The sequence below is a fragment of the Salarias fasciatus genome, chromosome 4, assembly GCF_902148845.1.
Source record: "Salarias fasciatus chromosome 4, fSalaFa1.1, whole genome shotgun sequence".
Taxonomy (NCBI): Eukaryota; Metazoa; Chordata; class Actinopteri; order Blenniiformes; family Blenniidae; genus Salarias; species Salarias fasciatus.
Window position 1 is genome coordinate 809,311 of NC_043748.1, and position 13,942 is coordinate 823,252.

Genomic DNA, 13,942 nt, shown 5'->3' on the forward strand with positions numbered 1-13,942 from the left:
ACCGTAGCTCAGCCCGGGTCCGCCGCAGACGCAGCGTTTCCGCCTCCCAGCTGATCTTAATTCGCCGCCGGATCGCTGGAGTCGTTTCTCCCTTCCTGTCCCACATCCACAGAGCCTCGCAGCCGGCGTGGGAGGCCAGCAGCAGCCAAAACGCCGCTCCATGATCGGCCCCGCTCCCAAATAAAACATCACTTTCACATCTGGAATTTGAAATTGCATGCATTGGAGTGCATGTGGAAAACAGATTAAAATCTTTTTTTTTTTTTTTCTGTTTCGTCTTACGACATTTTCCCCTTGGTTCCTTTGAGCTGAGATGCCTTTGAGATGAACTCAATCAGTGGGACGGGTGTTCCACGTCTGGGTTTGGGGGTTCGAGCCCGCCCCTTCCTACGTCGGCCTGCCGTCTGAGAGCTTTTCCACCACAGCGAGGCTGAAGTGCACGTCGTTTTAAAAGAAAAAAAAAAAAAAAAGTCTCCCAGTCATTCCAGACAACTTATGCAAGAGTACTTCGCAACTCAGCGATGCACAGCAGAAAAGCAGAGTTTCAAAGTCAAGACGGCGTGGCCGTTTTCTGAGCATTTGCAGCCTTGGATTTAATAGTATTGATTAACAGTCCTCGCTTTAGGCCTGAGACAGCGTACGATAGCTTCTCCCCGTGTAGCTGAAGGCCCCCACACACGCCCAGGTTGGAGTTCTTTCTTTTCCATGGTTTCTCAGGTCATTCCAAACAGCAGCTTTTCCTCGTGCGAGAGAACCGTCTGACGCTCACTAACACACACACACAAACACACACACACACAGCGTAATAGTTTCACAGAAGTTCGCTGCACAGTCTGTCACACCGACGTCCTTCCGCACCATCCATGTCTCACGTTGGCTTCAGTACCCAGAAGGAGTGGATCCGTCGGTGGCCCGGTTCCAGGCTGAGAGCCACGGCGTTCGCTCGTCCACAGAAAACCCAAACAGCCACATCCGTCTGCAGCTCTCGTGTCCCCCGGCAGTCACATTTAAGGGTAGATGCTACGAAAGTACAACCTGGCTGGGCTTGTCATGTAAAGTACTAGAATGCATGCTTAGTCTCCGCTGTTAAAGAAAGCATATGTGTGTGTACAGGTAGTTTAGTAGTCACGTGGTGGTGTGATGTGAGGAAGGAGAAAACACCAGAGTCCCTGTTCATCCCGTCAGACTGGGCCAGAGACGTCTTCACCCGTCTCTGGGGAAGCTTCAGAAACTCTCCTCACAGCCGTCCCTCCTCTTCAGAATCCACTCATGTTCTGCAGGGCACGCCCAGCAGGTTGATTTCTACAGCCCCTTCACACGCTCCGTCCTTCCGTTGGTTTTTCCTGGTCGCGATCGCACTCCTCATCTCGACTTTGTTTTTTAAACCCTTTGAATTGATGCTGCTTCTGTGCTTGACTCTGGGTTTACTGCGTTTTGCCATGTTGTCCACATGGCCTTTTAGAGCTTGTAACGCTTCAGTGTGTAATGTTACCATATGCCTTACATGTTTTCCAGGACTAATAAAAAAGCATAACAAAAAAAAAGACAGGAAATGTGCTTTTTTTTATTTTACTGTTTCAACACTTTACAGTCAAAGTGGGATTTTTACAAAACATTAATTATTGAAACCATTCAGCTTTAAAAAAAAGTAAACTTATACATTGAAGCTCAAACTTCACAATACAAATTGTTATAAAATAAGTTTAATGTAGGAATGTTTTGTGGTATATTATCAGTAATGATGACTGGTCACTTAAAATACAGTCCAACATTGAATTATTTTCTTTTTAATCAACAGTGAGATAGGCTTAAAGGAGAAAGAAAGAAAAGATTTCAGTTACTGGGTGGACCAATACTCCAACATCAACCTGCTGCAGGAGACCAACCCGTACTGGCACCAAGTCCAATGGAAACACAGTGTGAAAAGTTATAAGACAGAGGTGGAAAGAAATCTAGAGAATGGTGAGAGGGCTCGGACGCTCATTCCTCGATCCCTTGCTGGGTCAAGACCTCGGACAAGCGCTTCAAGTAAGTGGCATCTGGATAACCGTTCCTGAAAGAGACAGAAAGGAGACCGTTCAGCTCCCGTGCGGTGGACGAGGCTGTGTGGACTTCCTGGGTGGCCTCACTCACTTCGATTTGCCGCCCTGCACGCTGGTCTTGTGCGGGATGCAGTCCCAGTTGATCCTGGCCTCGGCGTCTTTGCCCGTCACGGTGAAGGTGAGTCCCCGCCTGAAGGCTCTCTCCAGCCTGGGCAGCAGCTTCCTCGTGTCCTTGGAGTCAGGAAGGAAGGCTTCGAATACGCCTCCCTGAAACGGCTTTCCAGGAAATGGGTGACCCTCCTGATAGAGCAGAGGGCAAATAACGTAAGCAAGACGCTAAACACAACGAGCGATCCATCTGATAGCAGATCTCAGTAAATGTGTGGAGGAAGTGCTGAAAAACAACAGTGACAGGTTTGAAAATGTTTGGCTCCATTAGTAACAGGCATAAATCAGTTCTAACGGAGAGACTCACCCCTTGGATGCCATCCGGGATGTGGTATGTGATCTTGATGGTGGAGAACTTGTTGTAACCAGGTAAGCTGATGGATAGTTTGCTTTGGCTCATGTGGCCGTGAATTCCAGGTGGTTTCTGCTCCAGCTTGTGCTCCGTCTCGTTACAAACTCTGCACTTATTGTGCTTGGATTTCTGGCACTTGGAGCACATGGCGACGCCACACTTTGTTTTCACTGACGGTAGATTTGCCTCACACAAGAGACAGAGTGCCGCCGAGCCCTCCTGACCTGACCGGCATTCCTCTCTGGGGCTCTGGTTGTTTGCCGGTTCTCGCCCTACATGGTCCACTTGGGTGGTGTAAACAGCTCCCTCTGTTTCAACCCAGGGTGTAGCTGACTTGACAACATTCAAACTTGAATAATTTTCAGATGAATAGTTAGTCTTCTTCCAATCCTTTCCACCTGTATCAGTAATTTTCACTTTCTCCTTAATCACATGGTCTTTTTTTACGGATGATGGGCTAATGAATCCATTCACAGGACCTTTATCACAGAAGTCGTTGCTGTAGGTTGTTTGCCACTCCTCATTCTGATAAGTCCCATTAGCTTTGCCCATTTTGCTCTCCGGGATAGCCTGAGACATAGCATTTAAGTAAGGACTAGTATTTTGGTCTTTGTTGTTCTGAACAGAAGGAAGGACGTTTTCCTGAGAAGTAGAAAGGCTGTAGCTGTGGTACTGCGCAGACGATTGCCTCAAATCCCCAGAAAAGACTTTGCGCAGTGAAGCACACACTTGAGTACACATTTTTACTGGGCCAAGAAAATACATTTTGTCCTTAAATGTCTGGATGGTAACCTTCTTGAAACGGCTACGAATCTCTAAAAAACAAGCCAGCAGGGTTTCATCTGTTGGTTCTGCAATGCCGAGCTCTGAAAGAGACAGCTCCTGCACGGAGAAATCCAAGTTAACTGAGTCGATCAGCCTCTGTAAAGCCTGCTGACAGGACTCCACTTTAGACGAGGTGGCCCCTCTTATAGAGAGAGTCACATCTCTGTTTCCCTCCAAGGGCCTCTCTGTCATCTGCACATCGGAGGTCAGGTCATCTATTAGGGGTTTGTATGCCTCTTTTATGTGCTGCCAAATGACCGAGTACACTGTGAGCTCTGCAGTCTGAACTTTCTGCGTTTGGCTGCTGAAGCTGGAAGATCTTCTGGGTCTGACGCTGGATTTGCTGGGACTCTCCTCGCTCCTGTGATCCGTGACCTGAGCCTTCTTCTGGGAGACTCCAGAGAAACTGTTGGCCCGTTTCAAGGTGGCTCCAGACCCAGCAGGTGAAATCTCAGCACTCCCTGACCAGCTGGTCTGAGCAGTGCTGACGGGGGAGGTTGAGGTCCTCGGTCGGACATCCATCACCTCTGGGTTTAAAGAGGTTTTACTGGACAGAGATGCAAATGAAGGCAGAGCATACTCTCCTTTGAACAAAATATCCCCTCCAGTGTTTTGGGCCGCTGCTCTTGAGACCGCCTCACCAGAAATCTTCGGTGAATCTGACAGTACGTCGTGCCCTAACATTGGCCCGGAGCGACTATGTCTGCTGGTAGACGACTTTGTTCGTGAGGTGAAGTCAGATGTTCGACTGCCGAGTGCAGCTGAGCCTAAACCTCTGAACCTCGCGGCTATTTTATACTGTCCAGCTCCTTCAGCTCTCCTGTCATCTGCGTCTGGCCTCAGCAGGCGATCCGTTTTCTCATCCAAAAATCCTCCGATGGACGATGTAGTGAGAGGAATACTCTCCTTTGCAGCAAGAGTTGACCAGCCTGAAGCATATAATGGAAACTCGCTCGCTCCACCCACTTTTTTATCCTTCACTTTACTGTGATCGAGCAGAAGAACCTGCCTGGCATCGGACACATCACTACTGCTTCCAATAAGATAGATATTTTGGTCGTCTTCGTTCAGAAGAACCTCAGGATGACTGATACATATTGTTTCTATTATTCTCTTCAGTTCTGCCCTAGAGGGCAGGATATCCTTCGGGACCTGAGCTCGCCGTATCTTACTCTCCTTCTCCTGGTAAAACGCACCTATCTTGTTTTTAGCCATCTTTAATCGTTCCTGCTCATTGACGCCCAGCCTCTTCTTCCCGTCTGCTGCGGCATGCAGAAAGAGTGTGGTCACTCCCTGGGTCGTCGTATCCGCCACATCCACATCATACTGAGTGAGTATACTCTGGAGTTCTTCCTGACAGTTTTTCTTCAAATACTGGTACATGTCTGCATCTAAAATGAGCGAGAAGTCCTCTACTGATGTGGAAGGCTCAGCTGCACTTCCTGTCTGGCCAGTGTCCTTCCAGTCATAACCATCAGGTGGCAGGTCTGTGTCTGAACTTGAGTTATGTTCAACAGGTGGTTTGTCCATGTGATTTTTTTCTTTGTGCTTATTTGGTTTTGTCCGCTGACGCTCTGGGTCCGGTGGAGGAGGCTTCTGCTGCTTCGAAACCCCTGAAGCAGCTTCGCTTGTGGTTTTACTTCCCGCTGCTTCCGAGCTTTGTTGATGTCCAAGTAGTTGTGACAAGATGGCCTGCACTTTGGAGTAGGCACCAGATAAGATGCAGGAGTCTTCAGTCGCAACATAGTTTACGTCAATATCACGGTGGTTCTTGCAAACGTTTGTCACAGCCATGATTCCCCCAGGAAGCTGTCTGTACCGAACAGTAGCCGACAACTGAGGGACGACCTGGGATCATGGAAGGCAAAAAGAAAAAAACACGTGTGAATCTTCCTGAGAGTTTACTACCTGTTAACAACACTGAGACGAGATGTACCTGATCTGGATCCAGCCTTTCGTGGTGCTCTGCCACAGCGAGCTGATACTTCTTTCCATTGATGTCCAGAGTGTGCTGGCCATGATGAATAACGCTTTGTGCCACTGTGGGAGAGGGGACATCAGAGGGGAATCAATCACAGTCTGTGAAGCATCCTGACTAAGCGTTTTCACTATTGGCCTCTGTATTGACTTTCATGCCAACATTCCAGCTCAGTGTGGAGATAGCAGCAGGAGCGGATCCAGAGAGCTTTCAGGAAGGGGGGCCACAGGGGGGTATGAAGAAATGACAAGAAAAAAATGAAGAATCTGGATGACGTGGTATCAAAGATGGGTGGATAAATGGATTTCCCATTAGATGAATTGTTTTGTTTGACCTCAGCATCCTCAGTCCAGTCAATAAGATACTACAACAGATTGGTGAATAGCGTTGCAAAACAACATTTTTCAATCATCAAATAGTGTAGCAATGATTTCAGTTATGCACAGTGAACTACATACAATTACAATAACAAATGCAACTTTACATTAATTCGTGGGGGAGGGGGGTCCTGATTGACACTGCTCCCAACGTAAACACTTCATAACCGAATCAGACCAGTGTAACACTTAACTAAACACACATTCTGAAGTCTTTCTAATGCACAGTGAGACTAGAGCGTGTCTATCCTCAGTAAAATACCACACTTGGTTGTATTTTCATGTCAGTGTGCTGGTTTAATAGAATCATTTAATAATTCAGGGGGAAAGCCACCTCCCCTCCACTCTGAATGCAGAGACATGAGTGCAGCCTGACCCCACCGACCTCTGCTGTCCTCAAAGGTGATGAGGGCAGAAGCAGGCGTCGCCTTGACAATGATGACAGAGTCGATTTCCCCTCCTCCATTCCTGGCTCTGAGGAAGTGGATGAGTAGCTGGTCTTTCAGCTTGTCATCCTCGATGTCTGTGGGCAGACCGCTCACTCTCACAGTCCTGCCCGGCTCCGCCATCTGCCGGAGGAAACACACTCACATGCTGTGACGGAGAAACTAGACAACTTACAGCAAGACATACATGCCACAGAGAATAAATAGTCTGAATCCAGTAGAAATGGTGAATGTGCTTATCAACATGAGGAGAACAAAACACATGAAAAGATGATCACAAAGCTGTCAGTGTTGATATCAATCAAACCAGCAGACCCCACCCTTGAAAATCGAAACGGGCATATTTGATAGTCTAACACCATCTATTGGAGGTTACCAGGACACTACATCAACATGTTAAAAAAAGAATTTCCATTACAATATCTTTATGAGCATATGATTTGTCACTCGCAATTTTGAAAAGATTATTTTTGCCCCTCTGCTGCAGAATATTAAAACAATACTAATGAATAATAATATAATAATAGCAGTGAAACGTGTGATGAATTAAACAAGTAGTGAAAGTGACTCTTCTTCCTCCGTCGACTCTAAAGCTGTTTGATGATTTACAGACAACTTGTGCATGTTAGATATTTAGCGGTCAAATAGATTTTTACAAGTAACTACTTTACAAATGCCGCCGATTGTGTTCATTTTTTAAAGACGTATCTGCTCAAACTAGTCGCCAGTCGTCAATAAAACGCGAGTGTTTGCGGATGTGTGCTGTTAAAATGTGTGTTTGAAAGCCGCACTGCAGAGCTGAGTGTTGAGGAAGTAAAAAAAAAAAAATCACACACATCTCAACTGACTGCTGCTGGATCGACGGTTCTTCTCGGGCTGTGCGCAAAACAACTGACTGGATATCGAGCCGGCTCGTGATCATTACTGACCTTACAAATGTTTCACGTCGGTTTTGTCGCTAACTTTCAAACATCGTCACAGTTTAGGAGCCGCGGAGGAGAAATGAAAGTACTTTCTGTTTTGTAGTGTCTTTTCTGGTCGACAGGGGGCGAGCGGGAGCCCCGCGTGAGGAGAGGTGGAGGGGCTCGTGCAGGTGAGCGGAGCTGATAACACCTGCCCGGCAGGTTTTCCTGCTGGAACGGTGGGTTTGATCTCTGACAGGATGAGCGGGACTTTTACCTTAAAGTCAGAGAGCAGGAAGTCACTTAAACATCCTCCCTTTTCTTCTTATTTGTAGTTTTGGTTTGTTTGATCTGCTTCTTGTTGCTATTTTTCCTCGGAGGAAACAAACTTGAATTAGCCTGAGGGTGTGGTTTATAGAAATAATAACTACAGTTAAACTGGAGATGAAAATATCTCATGCAGACAGCATGAGTCGTCGATATAAACAGTAGGGGGCAGTGCACTCAGCAGTATTATTATCCGAAGAAGAAGAGTTCCGTGTTTAGACCAATCAGAGGCCTCGTTGCTGCATCCACTGCGCATGCGCACTGACGCAGCTGCTTCATGTGTGGTAAGCGGAGTCTTGTGGAGGTCACAGACAACTGAGCCATCTGAGGTGAGTAATGGCATAAAATGTCCTCTTGACACACTGACCGTCATGTAAACCTCGGGAGAACGGGTACTACACTTCGAATGGGAGGTTTTCCAGGTTTTATCTCGTGAATGCTGTTTAGATCTCGTGGTTGAAGGATAGCGAGCACGAGCGACTGCTTGCCAGGTAACATGCGTGCAGTAACCCGGCGTGTTCCCGTCTATTCTGGCTTTTCACATTATTTTATTGTTGTTGCGATATGTTATCGTAGTATTTAAAAGCCTTTGGATATAAGCTGCAGCGCTCGGTTAGTCAGCGTGGCTCGTCATTTGTCACAGTTAGCCGGAATGCTAATGCTAGCTTCTTGGCTAAGTTAGCTCCCACCCACTAGCCTTGGCATCAGCCAGCTCAAGGCCAAAGCTCAGTGTTTTCTGGAGAGGCGGTCTTTTGCCTGAGCTTCCAGGGATTTGGGGTGAAGTTTGTTGCCACATGAGCTTAAAGGTTTATTCTTTGCCTGCAGGTTTCCGTCATGGCCAAGTTATTTGAGTCCATTGGAAAGTTGGGGCTCGCCCTGGCTGTTGGTGGCGGTGTTGTGAATTCAGCCCTGTTTAACGGTGAGTACTGATCAGAGACAAGCATCTTTATTCGCCAAGTCTCTCTTTCTACGTGTGTCATTTTACTCCAGTAATGACTGTCTACGTTACTCTGCAATGTAAACGTTTTAGCATGCGATCAGCCGGAGAAATAGGAGGCTCAAACTCCTTATTTTAACCTATCCATTTCGTGTCAAAGTAAGGACTATTAAAAGTGGTGACGTTGAAGTTGGACTGTTATCTGTAGCTAAAGCACTTAAATGTTTGAAAGTAAAACGTTGTGTCCATGCAGCTGTCCCCCACACCTGTTTTCCCCAAGCCAAGGTCATGAAGACTTGCACCCATGTCATCAGATAATACTAGATTATGTATGCTCTGTTTTGATGCAGCTGCCTGTGTAATCCTGCATATTTTCAGAGACAGAATGGTGCAAAAAATAAAGGGGGAATCATCCACAAAGATCCTGTCTGACTTCATAAGGTCTTATTAAATAGATGGAATTTTGTTGGATGCCCTCAATTTACACAATAGCTACGTGATGCCAATTTTCAATCAGAGAGGAGAGTTAATTAACCTTAACTTAAGCTCCCACTCTTATTGGTGTGTTTGCTTCTGGTGTGTCAGCTACAGGTGCAACAATTCCATTGCGTCACTTCACCTTACATGTTTGTCCTCGGTCTGTGTTAGGGTTTGATGTAGGTTAGAGATGGCTTTCGAGTGTTTTTATGATGATTTCCCCCTCTGTCTTTGCTACAGTCGATGCAGGGCACCGGGCTGTGATATTCGACAGGTTTCGAGGTGTGCAGGAGGCTGTCGTTGGCGAAGGGACCCACTTCCTCATTCCCTGGGTTCAGAAGCCAATCATCTTTGACTGCCGCTCCCGTCCACGCAACGTGCCCGTCATCACAGGCAGCAAAGGTATCTAGATAGTCTAAAGAGCTGCTGTCTTCTCACTTGGACGTGCACGGTTCTTATCTCTAAAATGAACTGTTCACAAATATAGTGTGGTGCCCAGTTTGAAGTGGAGAAACGGGAGAAAGCTGCCTCTGTAGTCTGATATACTAGTGTGCTTTCACTGATATTTTTGTCATAATAAAACACACTTATGAGATTTTTACAAGCTGGGAACTACTGAACAGCTTATGGAAAATTTAAATGTTTAAAATAACAGCAAGAGTTCTTCCTTTGTGAACACCATTTACAGTTTGCTTTAATGATACATCACTTCGTAGCCAAATGGTGTTCTTTTTTTTGTGCTACGACTCAGGTGAACTTCAGTCAAACCTCACCAGAGTTGATTTAAAAACTGATGCCATTCTCTCTTCCACATCTGAACCAGACTGATACTGTAGTAGTTGCTCTGACGTTCATCTTCGTTGGACCAAACCTGACAAATGCAGATGCACAAGTTTTGAATGTATGAAAATAGTTGTTTGTGAACCATTATTTGCTCTCTCGGTACTCTTAAATCATTCTCTCCACAGATCTGCAGAATGTCAACATCACATTGCGTATCCTCTTCCGGCCGGTGACGACTCAGCTGCCTCGCATCTTCACCAGCATCGGCGAAGACTACGACGAGAGAGTGCTGCCCTCCATCACCACAGAAGTCTTAAAGGCTGTAGTTGTGAGTATGGATCAGTTATCGATTGAGCTGCACTTTACATGGGTTTGCTCAGCAATAGCTGGACAGCAGACACGCAGTGTGTCCAGTTTTCTGGCATTGATTCCCAAATAATCCATCCATCGATTATTCCACTGTGTAACTTGGACACGCTAGATTTCATCCCAGGTTTATTTCGTTACTGATGAAGTGTCACTTCTCTTCCTGTCAGGCTCGGTTCGATGCTGGAGAACTCATCACTCAGAGAGAGCTGGTGTCCCGGCAGGTCAGCGAGGACCTGACAGAACGAGCCTCCACCTTCGGCCTCATCTTGGATGATGTTTCCCTGGTACGAAGCTGCTGACACATTCTGTTGCCAGGTTCTGTTACATGGGTAGAGATTAACGTAGAATTTCTTCTCTCTTTTTTTCCTGGCCCCGTAGACACATTTGACTTTTGGTAAAGAATTCACAGAAGCTGTTGAGATGAAACAGGTCGCCCAGCAGGAGGCAGAGAGGGCCCGCTTCATTGTAGAAAAGGTATTTACTTTAAAACGAAACGTGATTGTGGTCTGTTGACCTAAGAGTGAAACACTGACACAGCGTTCACTCCTCTGAATCATCTCAGGCAGAGCAGCAGAAGCAGGCGGCCATCATCTCGGCCGAGGGCGACTCCCAGGCTGCCTTGCTCATCGCCAACTCCCTGATGGAGGCCGGCGACGGCCTGGTGGAGCTCCGGAAGCTGGAGGCGGCGGAGGACATCGCCTTCCAGCTGTCGCGGTCCCGTAACGTCACCTACCTGCCCTCGGGCCAGGGCACGTTGCTGCAGCTGCCGCAGTGAGAACGCCGCGCCCCGCCCCGTCAGCGCACCCCCCTCACTCTGGATCCCACCAGCGCTCAGCGGAGCCGTGGAAGGAGTGGCTGGAGGATCACTCCACAGATCCTCCCACTCTCTCTCTCGCTCTCTCTCTCTCTCTGACCAGCCGTGGACTGGGCTCTGCTGACAGCAGCGTGGTGGGGGACACAGTGAGAGGTCTGCCTTTGGATATATTTATGAAGTCCACCCTCGTGTAAGGAAGTGAAGGGGTTAAATGCACCGTCTGCAGCAACCTGTGTATCTATAAATGATTTTGTTTTGGAGAAAAATCAGCAACACAGTAAACTCTAATAGTGCTATAAAGTTTGAGAGAGCAGAGCACTGCACCCGTAGAAAGCAACACTTCTGGTTCCTTTCACAAATAAGATGATAAATTCTGTTGATGTGCTAAAAAAAAGAAAATAAATTCTGTGCTGATAACCTCTGCAGTTCACATGTCTTTCCAATTTACTCTTGAAGACAGCTGATTAGAAGTCATTCCCAGTAGTTGTCTCTATGTTCTGATATGCTAAAGGATGGATTCTCTAGCACAGCATTCATAAATGATATTTCTACAGCGTGTTGATTGGAATGTGCCTACTGGACAGTGGAGGAAGACCCGTCGTTCTGTACAGCTGCTGCTGTTTCTGTAGTTTGTATGAAGACAGTGTGCGTCACATGGCTCAGAGATCGCTCTACAATAAAATTGTCTTTCTACCTCCCAGTGGTCACTCGTGTTTGTACAGGAATGAGGTGAATGTTGGATTAAATGGCGTGGTCGCCACAGGAGAGTGCAGGAATCATCCCAAAGCAGTTTGAAGGGGTCGGGGGGGGCAAGTTCACTTGATCATATGTCTTGGAAGAAAAAGAAAACCTGAGTCCAGATGAGCGGGTGAATTTAACACACCTTGAGCCGGTGAGGCTTGAGCACATGCTCGACCTGAGGAGACTGCACCTCTCTGGGAGAACTGTTTGCTCTCTCCCCCTGTTCTTCCTGTGACCTCTGCCCTCAAATATCTGTAACCTGTGCCCAACTACTGCCACCAAGTGTCCAAATGATGAAACAAATCTTTAAATACATTAATAACTGGTATAAATAGTTCCTTTAAAAACCGATAGTGATTGGTATATAAATTACACTCGAAACGTCTCAGATTAATGTGAATGCCTCTTTCATATTAATATTCTGGATTATATATAATTGCTATAACTTGATAGTTATCATCCAGTAAAAAGTTTTAACAATTAACATTGAAATTAATAGCTGCAGCTAAATAGGCTTTTTAAGCAGTCAAAAATAAATTGGTTGATTTACTGTGATGCATGAGTTAAAAAGTGCAGAGAAAGTACGGGAGGACATTTTGGTTAAGAATGCAACTGCTGATGGACGTAAAGGTGGAGAGCAAATATAGTAGAGATTTTAATATGGTCATACTCATTGCTACATTTTTTTGAATCTTTCCAGTTTGTGTAACAAAATATCAATGAAACGAGCAGAGTGATGCATGAATGCGTTCAGCCTCCCGTCGTGACAGATCGTCCCACACAAACTGGCTTGAGCATTTCTGCATCTCTCACTTCCTCAAATGTTTTTACTTTTAAGAATTACTGTGCTGTATAAGTGAATATGATCAGTGAAGTGAAGTTATCAATAGTCACAAACACTGTTTTATTGGAGCCTTTGCCCCTTTTGGCCAAATATGTGTGAAATAAATTCAGATAGACGATAACAAACCAACCAGCAGTAAACGTGAAATCTTCTGGTCTTCTGTTGGTTTCATCTGTAAATCTGACTCCAGAAGTTTTCTTTTAAACACAATTTCTCCTGTGACTCAGTGAAGCCACATTTTATGATGTTGTGGTCTATGGCACAGATTTAAAAGATTTTTTTTTTTTAATATTTTTCTTTCTACTTTAGTAACAACAATAAATAAACACTGCTGAGGTGAAGTCGTACTAAGATCCCTGATGGTCTAAATTAGAATAGGGAAGTTAAAGTTCCCAAGGGGCCAAATACAAAAAACCAAGACAATTCATTTTAATATGAATATAGTGCATTAGGAGGAGTTATAATGCTGTTACTGCTCTGGATCAATCAAGTTGTAACTTTCTCAGTGTTTTTTGTGTTAACAGCTACTCAATTTGTATTCCATGAACAGCTTTGTACAAGCTATGCACCACTTTTCTTATAAAAAAAACATAAATAAAACCACTGCACTGTCTTATTAAAAACTGTGAATTCTGCATCACTTCCTTTTTTAATATGAGTGAGATTTTGTTGGGTTAAAAGTAGGAGCTACTAAATATATTGGAAAAATAACATAAATATAACAGAAAAGCAACCGTGTTACATAAATCATGTAGTTAATTTTTAACTTTTTTTTAAATTATTTTCTCATTAACAACATGCAGCTGCTCAGAAACAACCAAGAAAAAAAATCCAATATACTCAAGTATGGCTTGTTTCTATCTCACAAGTATTTTACACACAGACTAGTTATGTGAAGTTACCATAGTTTACCAGAACACATCATGTGTTTTGGTATTTAGACTGCAGGGGGTACCTAAAGTATACTTGCAGAAAACACATGTACTTCTCTCTTTCTTAGCAGGACATAAATTTGGCCGTTGTCCACATGACAGGAATGAGACGCCCCTCAGTCGCAGTACAAAGAGTGAAAAACGCAGAGGGCCTAAGACGGAGCCCTGTGGAACCCCAGAAGACAGAGGAGAGGAGGAGGATTCAGAGCCAGGAGGGCAAACACACACGGCTTTATCTTGCTTAACCACTGATACCAACCAAGTGCTGCAGTTTGGATATCAAGACGTTGTGATCCACAGCGTCAGATCAGCAGTTAGGTTCAGCTGAATGGAATTACCATGGATGTTGTTAAAACCCTGAGTAATGCTGACTAGCAGGGGTTGTGATTGTCCCGATGGGTCATCAGGTGCAGGGATTACACCTTCTCCTAAGTTTTAGAAGTAACAGGTAGCTTGGAGATGGGCCTATAATTAGCCAGGAGGTCCTGATCCAGGCCAGGTTCCTTCTGAGGGGGTTGAACAACTGCATGTTTAAAATTTACAGGGAAAACACCAGAGAACAGAATGGAGCGAGCAAGTGAGGGAGGTTATGCTTTCTTTAGTCTAGGACCTCATACACAGGTTATTA

At 45.5% G+C, this 13,942-nt stretch overlaps 3 protein-coding genes across 4 annotated transcripts; 1 reads left to right on the forward strand and 2 right to left on the reverse strand.

The window, feature by feature from the left end:
* Positions 1–1,551: 1,551 nt before the first annotated feature.
* LOC115386553 (uncharacterized) lies at positions 1,552–4,526 on the reverse strand. Its single transcript, XM_030088913.1, has 3 exons — positions 2,518–4,526; positions 2,134–2,342; positions 1,552–2,053 (listed from the first exon to the last, which is right to left on the reverse strand). Exons 1-3 carry the CDS (start codon positions 4,069–4,071, stop codon positions 1,981–1,983), a joined length of 1,836 nt encoding a protein of 611 aa, XP_029944773.1. The 5' UTR covers positions 4,072–4,526; the 3' UTR covers positions 1,552–1,980.
* On the reverse strand, positions 4,176–7,217 carry LOC115386640 (uncharacterized). The gene is made up of 5 exons (XM_030089041.1): positions 7,118–7,217; positions 6,128–6,311; positions 5,324–5,427; positions 4,513–5,235; positions 4,176–4,220 (listed from the first exon to the last, which is right to left on the reverse strand). The coding sequence occupies exons 2-5, from the start codon at positions 6,309–6,311 to the stop codon at positions 4,176–4,178; spliced, it is 1,056 nt and encodes a 351-aa protein (XP_029944901.1). The 5' UTR covers positions 7,118–7,217.
* A 425-nt stretch (positions 7,218–7,642) lies between these two features.
* phb (prohibitin) lies at positions 7,643–11,492 on the forward strand. 2 transcript variants are annotated; one of them, XM_030088921.1, is made up of 7 exons: positions 7,643–7,746; positions 8,243–8,336; positions 9,072–9,233; positions 9,800–9,942; positions 10,151–10,267; positions 10,362–10,457; positions 10,546–11,492. In XM_030088921.1, exons 1-7 carry the CDS (start codon positions 7,672–7,674, stop codon positions 10,756–10,758), a joined length of 900 nt encoding a protein of 299 aa, XP_029944781.1. In that variant the 5' UTR covers positions 7,643–7,671; the 3' UTR covers positions 10,759–11,492. The 2 variants fall into 2 exon arrangements, with proteins under 2 accessions (XP_029944781.1, XP_029944779.1); XM_030088919.1 differs by having other exon boundaries at positions 7,721–7,746; positions 8,240–8,336.
* The last annotated feature ends 2,450 nt before the right edge of the window (positions 11,493–13,942 follow it).

What these genes read in the sequence shown, in the direction of transcription:
- phb (XM_030088921.1), top strand. Translation starts at nt 7,672, where the DNA reads ATGCGCACTGACGCAGCTGCTTCATGTGTGGTAAGCGGAGTCTTGTGG. An exon ending in AGACAACTGAGCCATCTGAG is followed by an intron (nt 7,747 to 8,242) that starts GTGAGTAATGGC and finishes CTTTGCCTGCAG; the next exon opens with GTTTCCGTCATGGCCAAGTT. An exon ending in CGTCATCACAGGCAGCAAAG is followed by an intron (nt 9,234 to 9,799) that starts GTATCTAGATAG and finishes TTCTCTCCACAG; the next exon opens with ATCTGCAGAATGTCAACATC.
- LOC115386640 (XM_030089041.1), bottom strand. Translation starts at nt 6,311, where the DNA reads ATGGCGGAGCCGGGCAGGACTGTGAGAGTGAGCGGTCTGCCCACAGAC. An exon ending in CACCTTTGAGGACAGCAGAG is followed by an intron (nt 5,428 to 6,127) that starts GTCGGTGGGGTC and finishes CCTCTCCCACAG; the next exon opens with TGGCACAAAGCGTTATTCAT. An exon ending in AAAGGCTGGATCCAGATCAG is followed by an intron (nt 5,236 to 5,323) that starts GTACATCTCGTC and finishes CCATGATCCCAG; the next exon opens with GTCGTCCCTCAGTTGTCGGC.
- LOC115386553 (XM_030088913.1), bottom strand. Translation starts at nt 4,071, where the DNA reads ATGTTAGGGCACGACGTACTGTCAGATTCACCGAAGATTTCTGGTGAG. An exon ending in TCCCGGATGGCATCCAAGGG is followed by an intron (nt 2,343 to 2,517) that starts GTGAGTCTCTCC and finishes CTGCTCTATCAG; the next exon opens with GAGGGTCACCCATTTCCTGG. An exon ending in GTGCAGGGCGGCAAATCGAA is followed by an intron (nt 2,054 to 2,133) that starts GTGAGTGAGGCC and finishes TGTCTCTTTCAG; the next exon opens with GAACGGTTATCCAGATGCCA.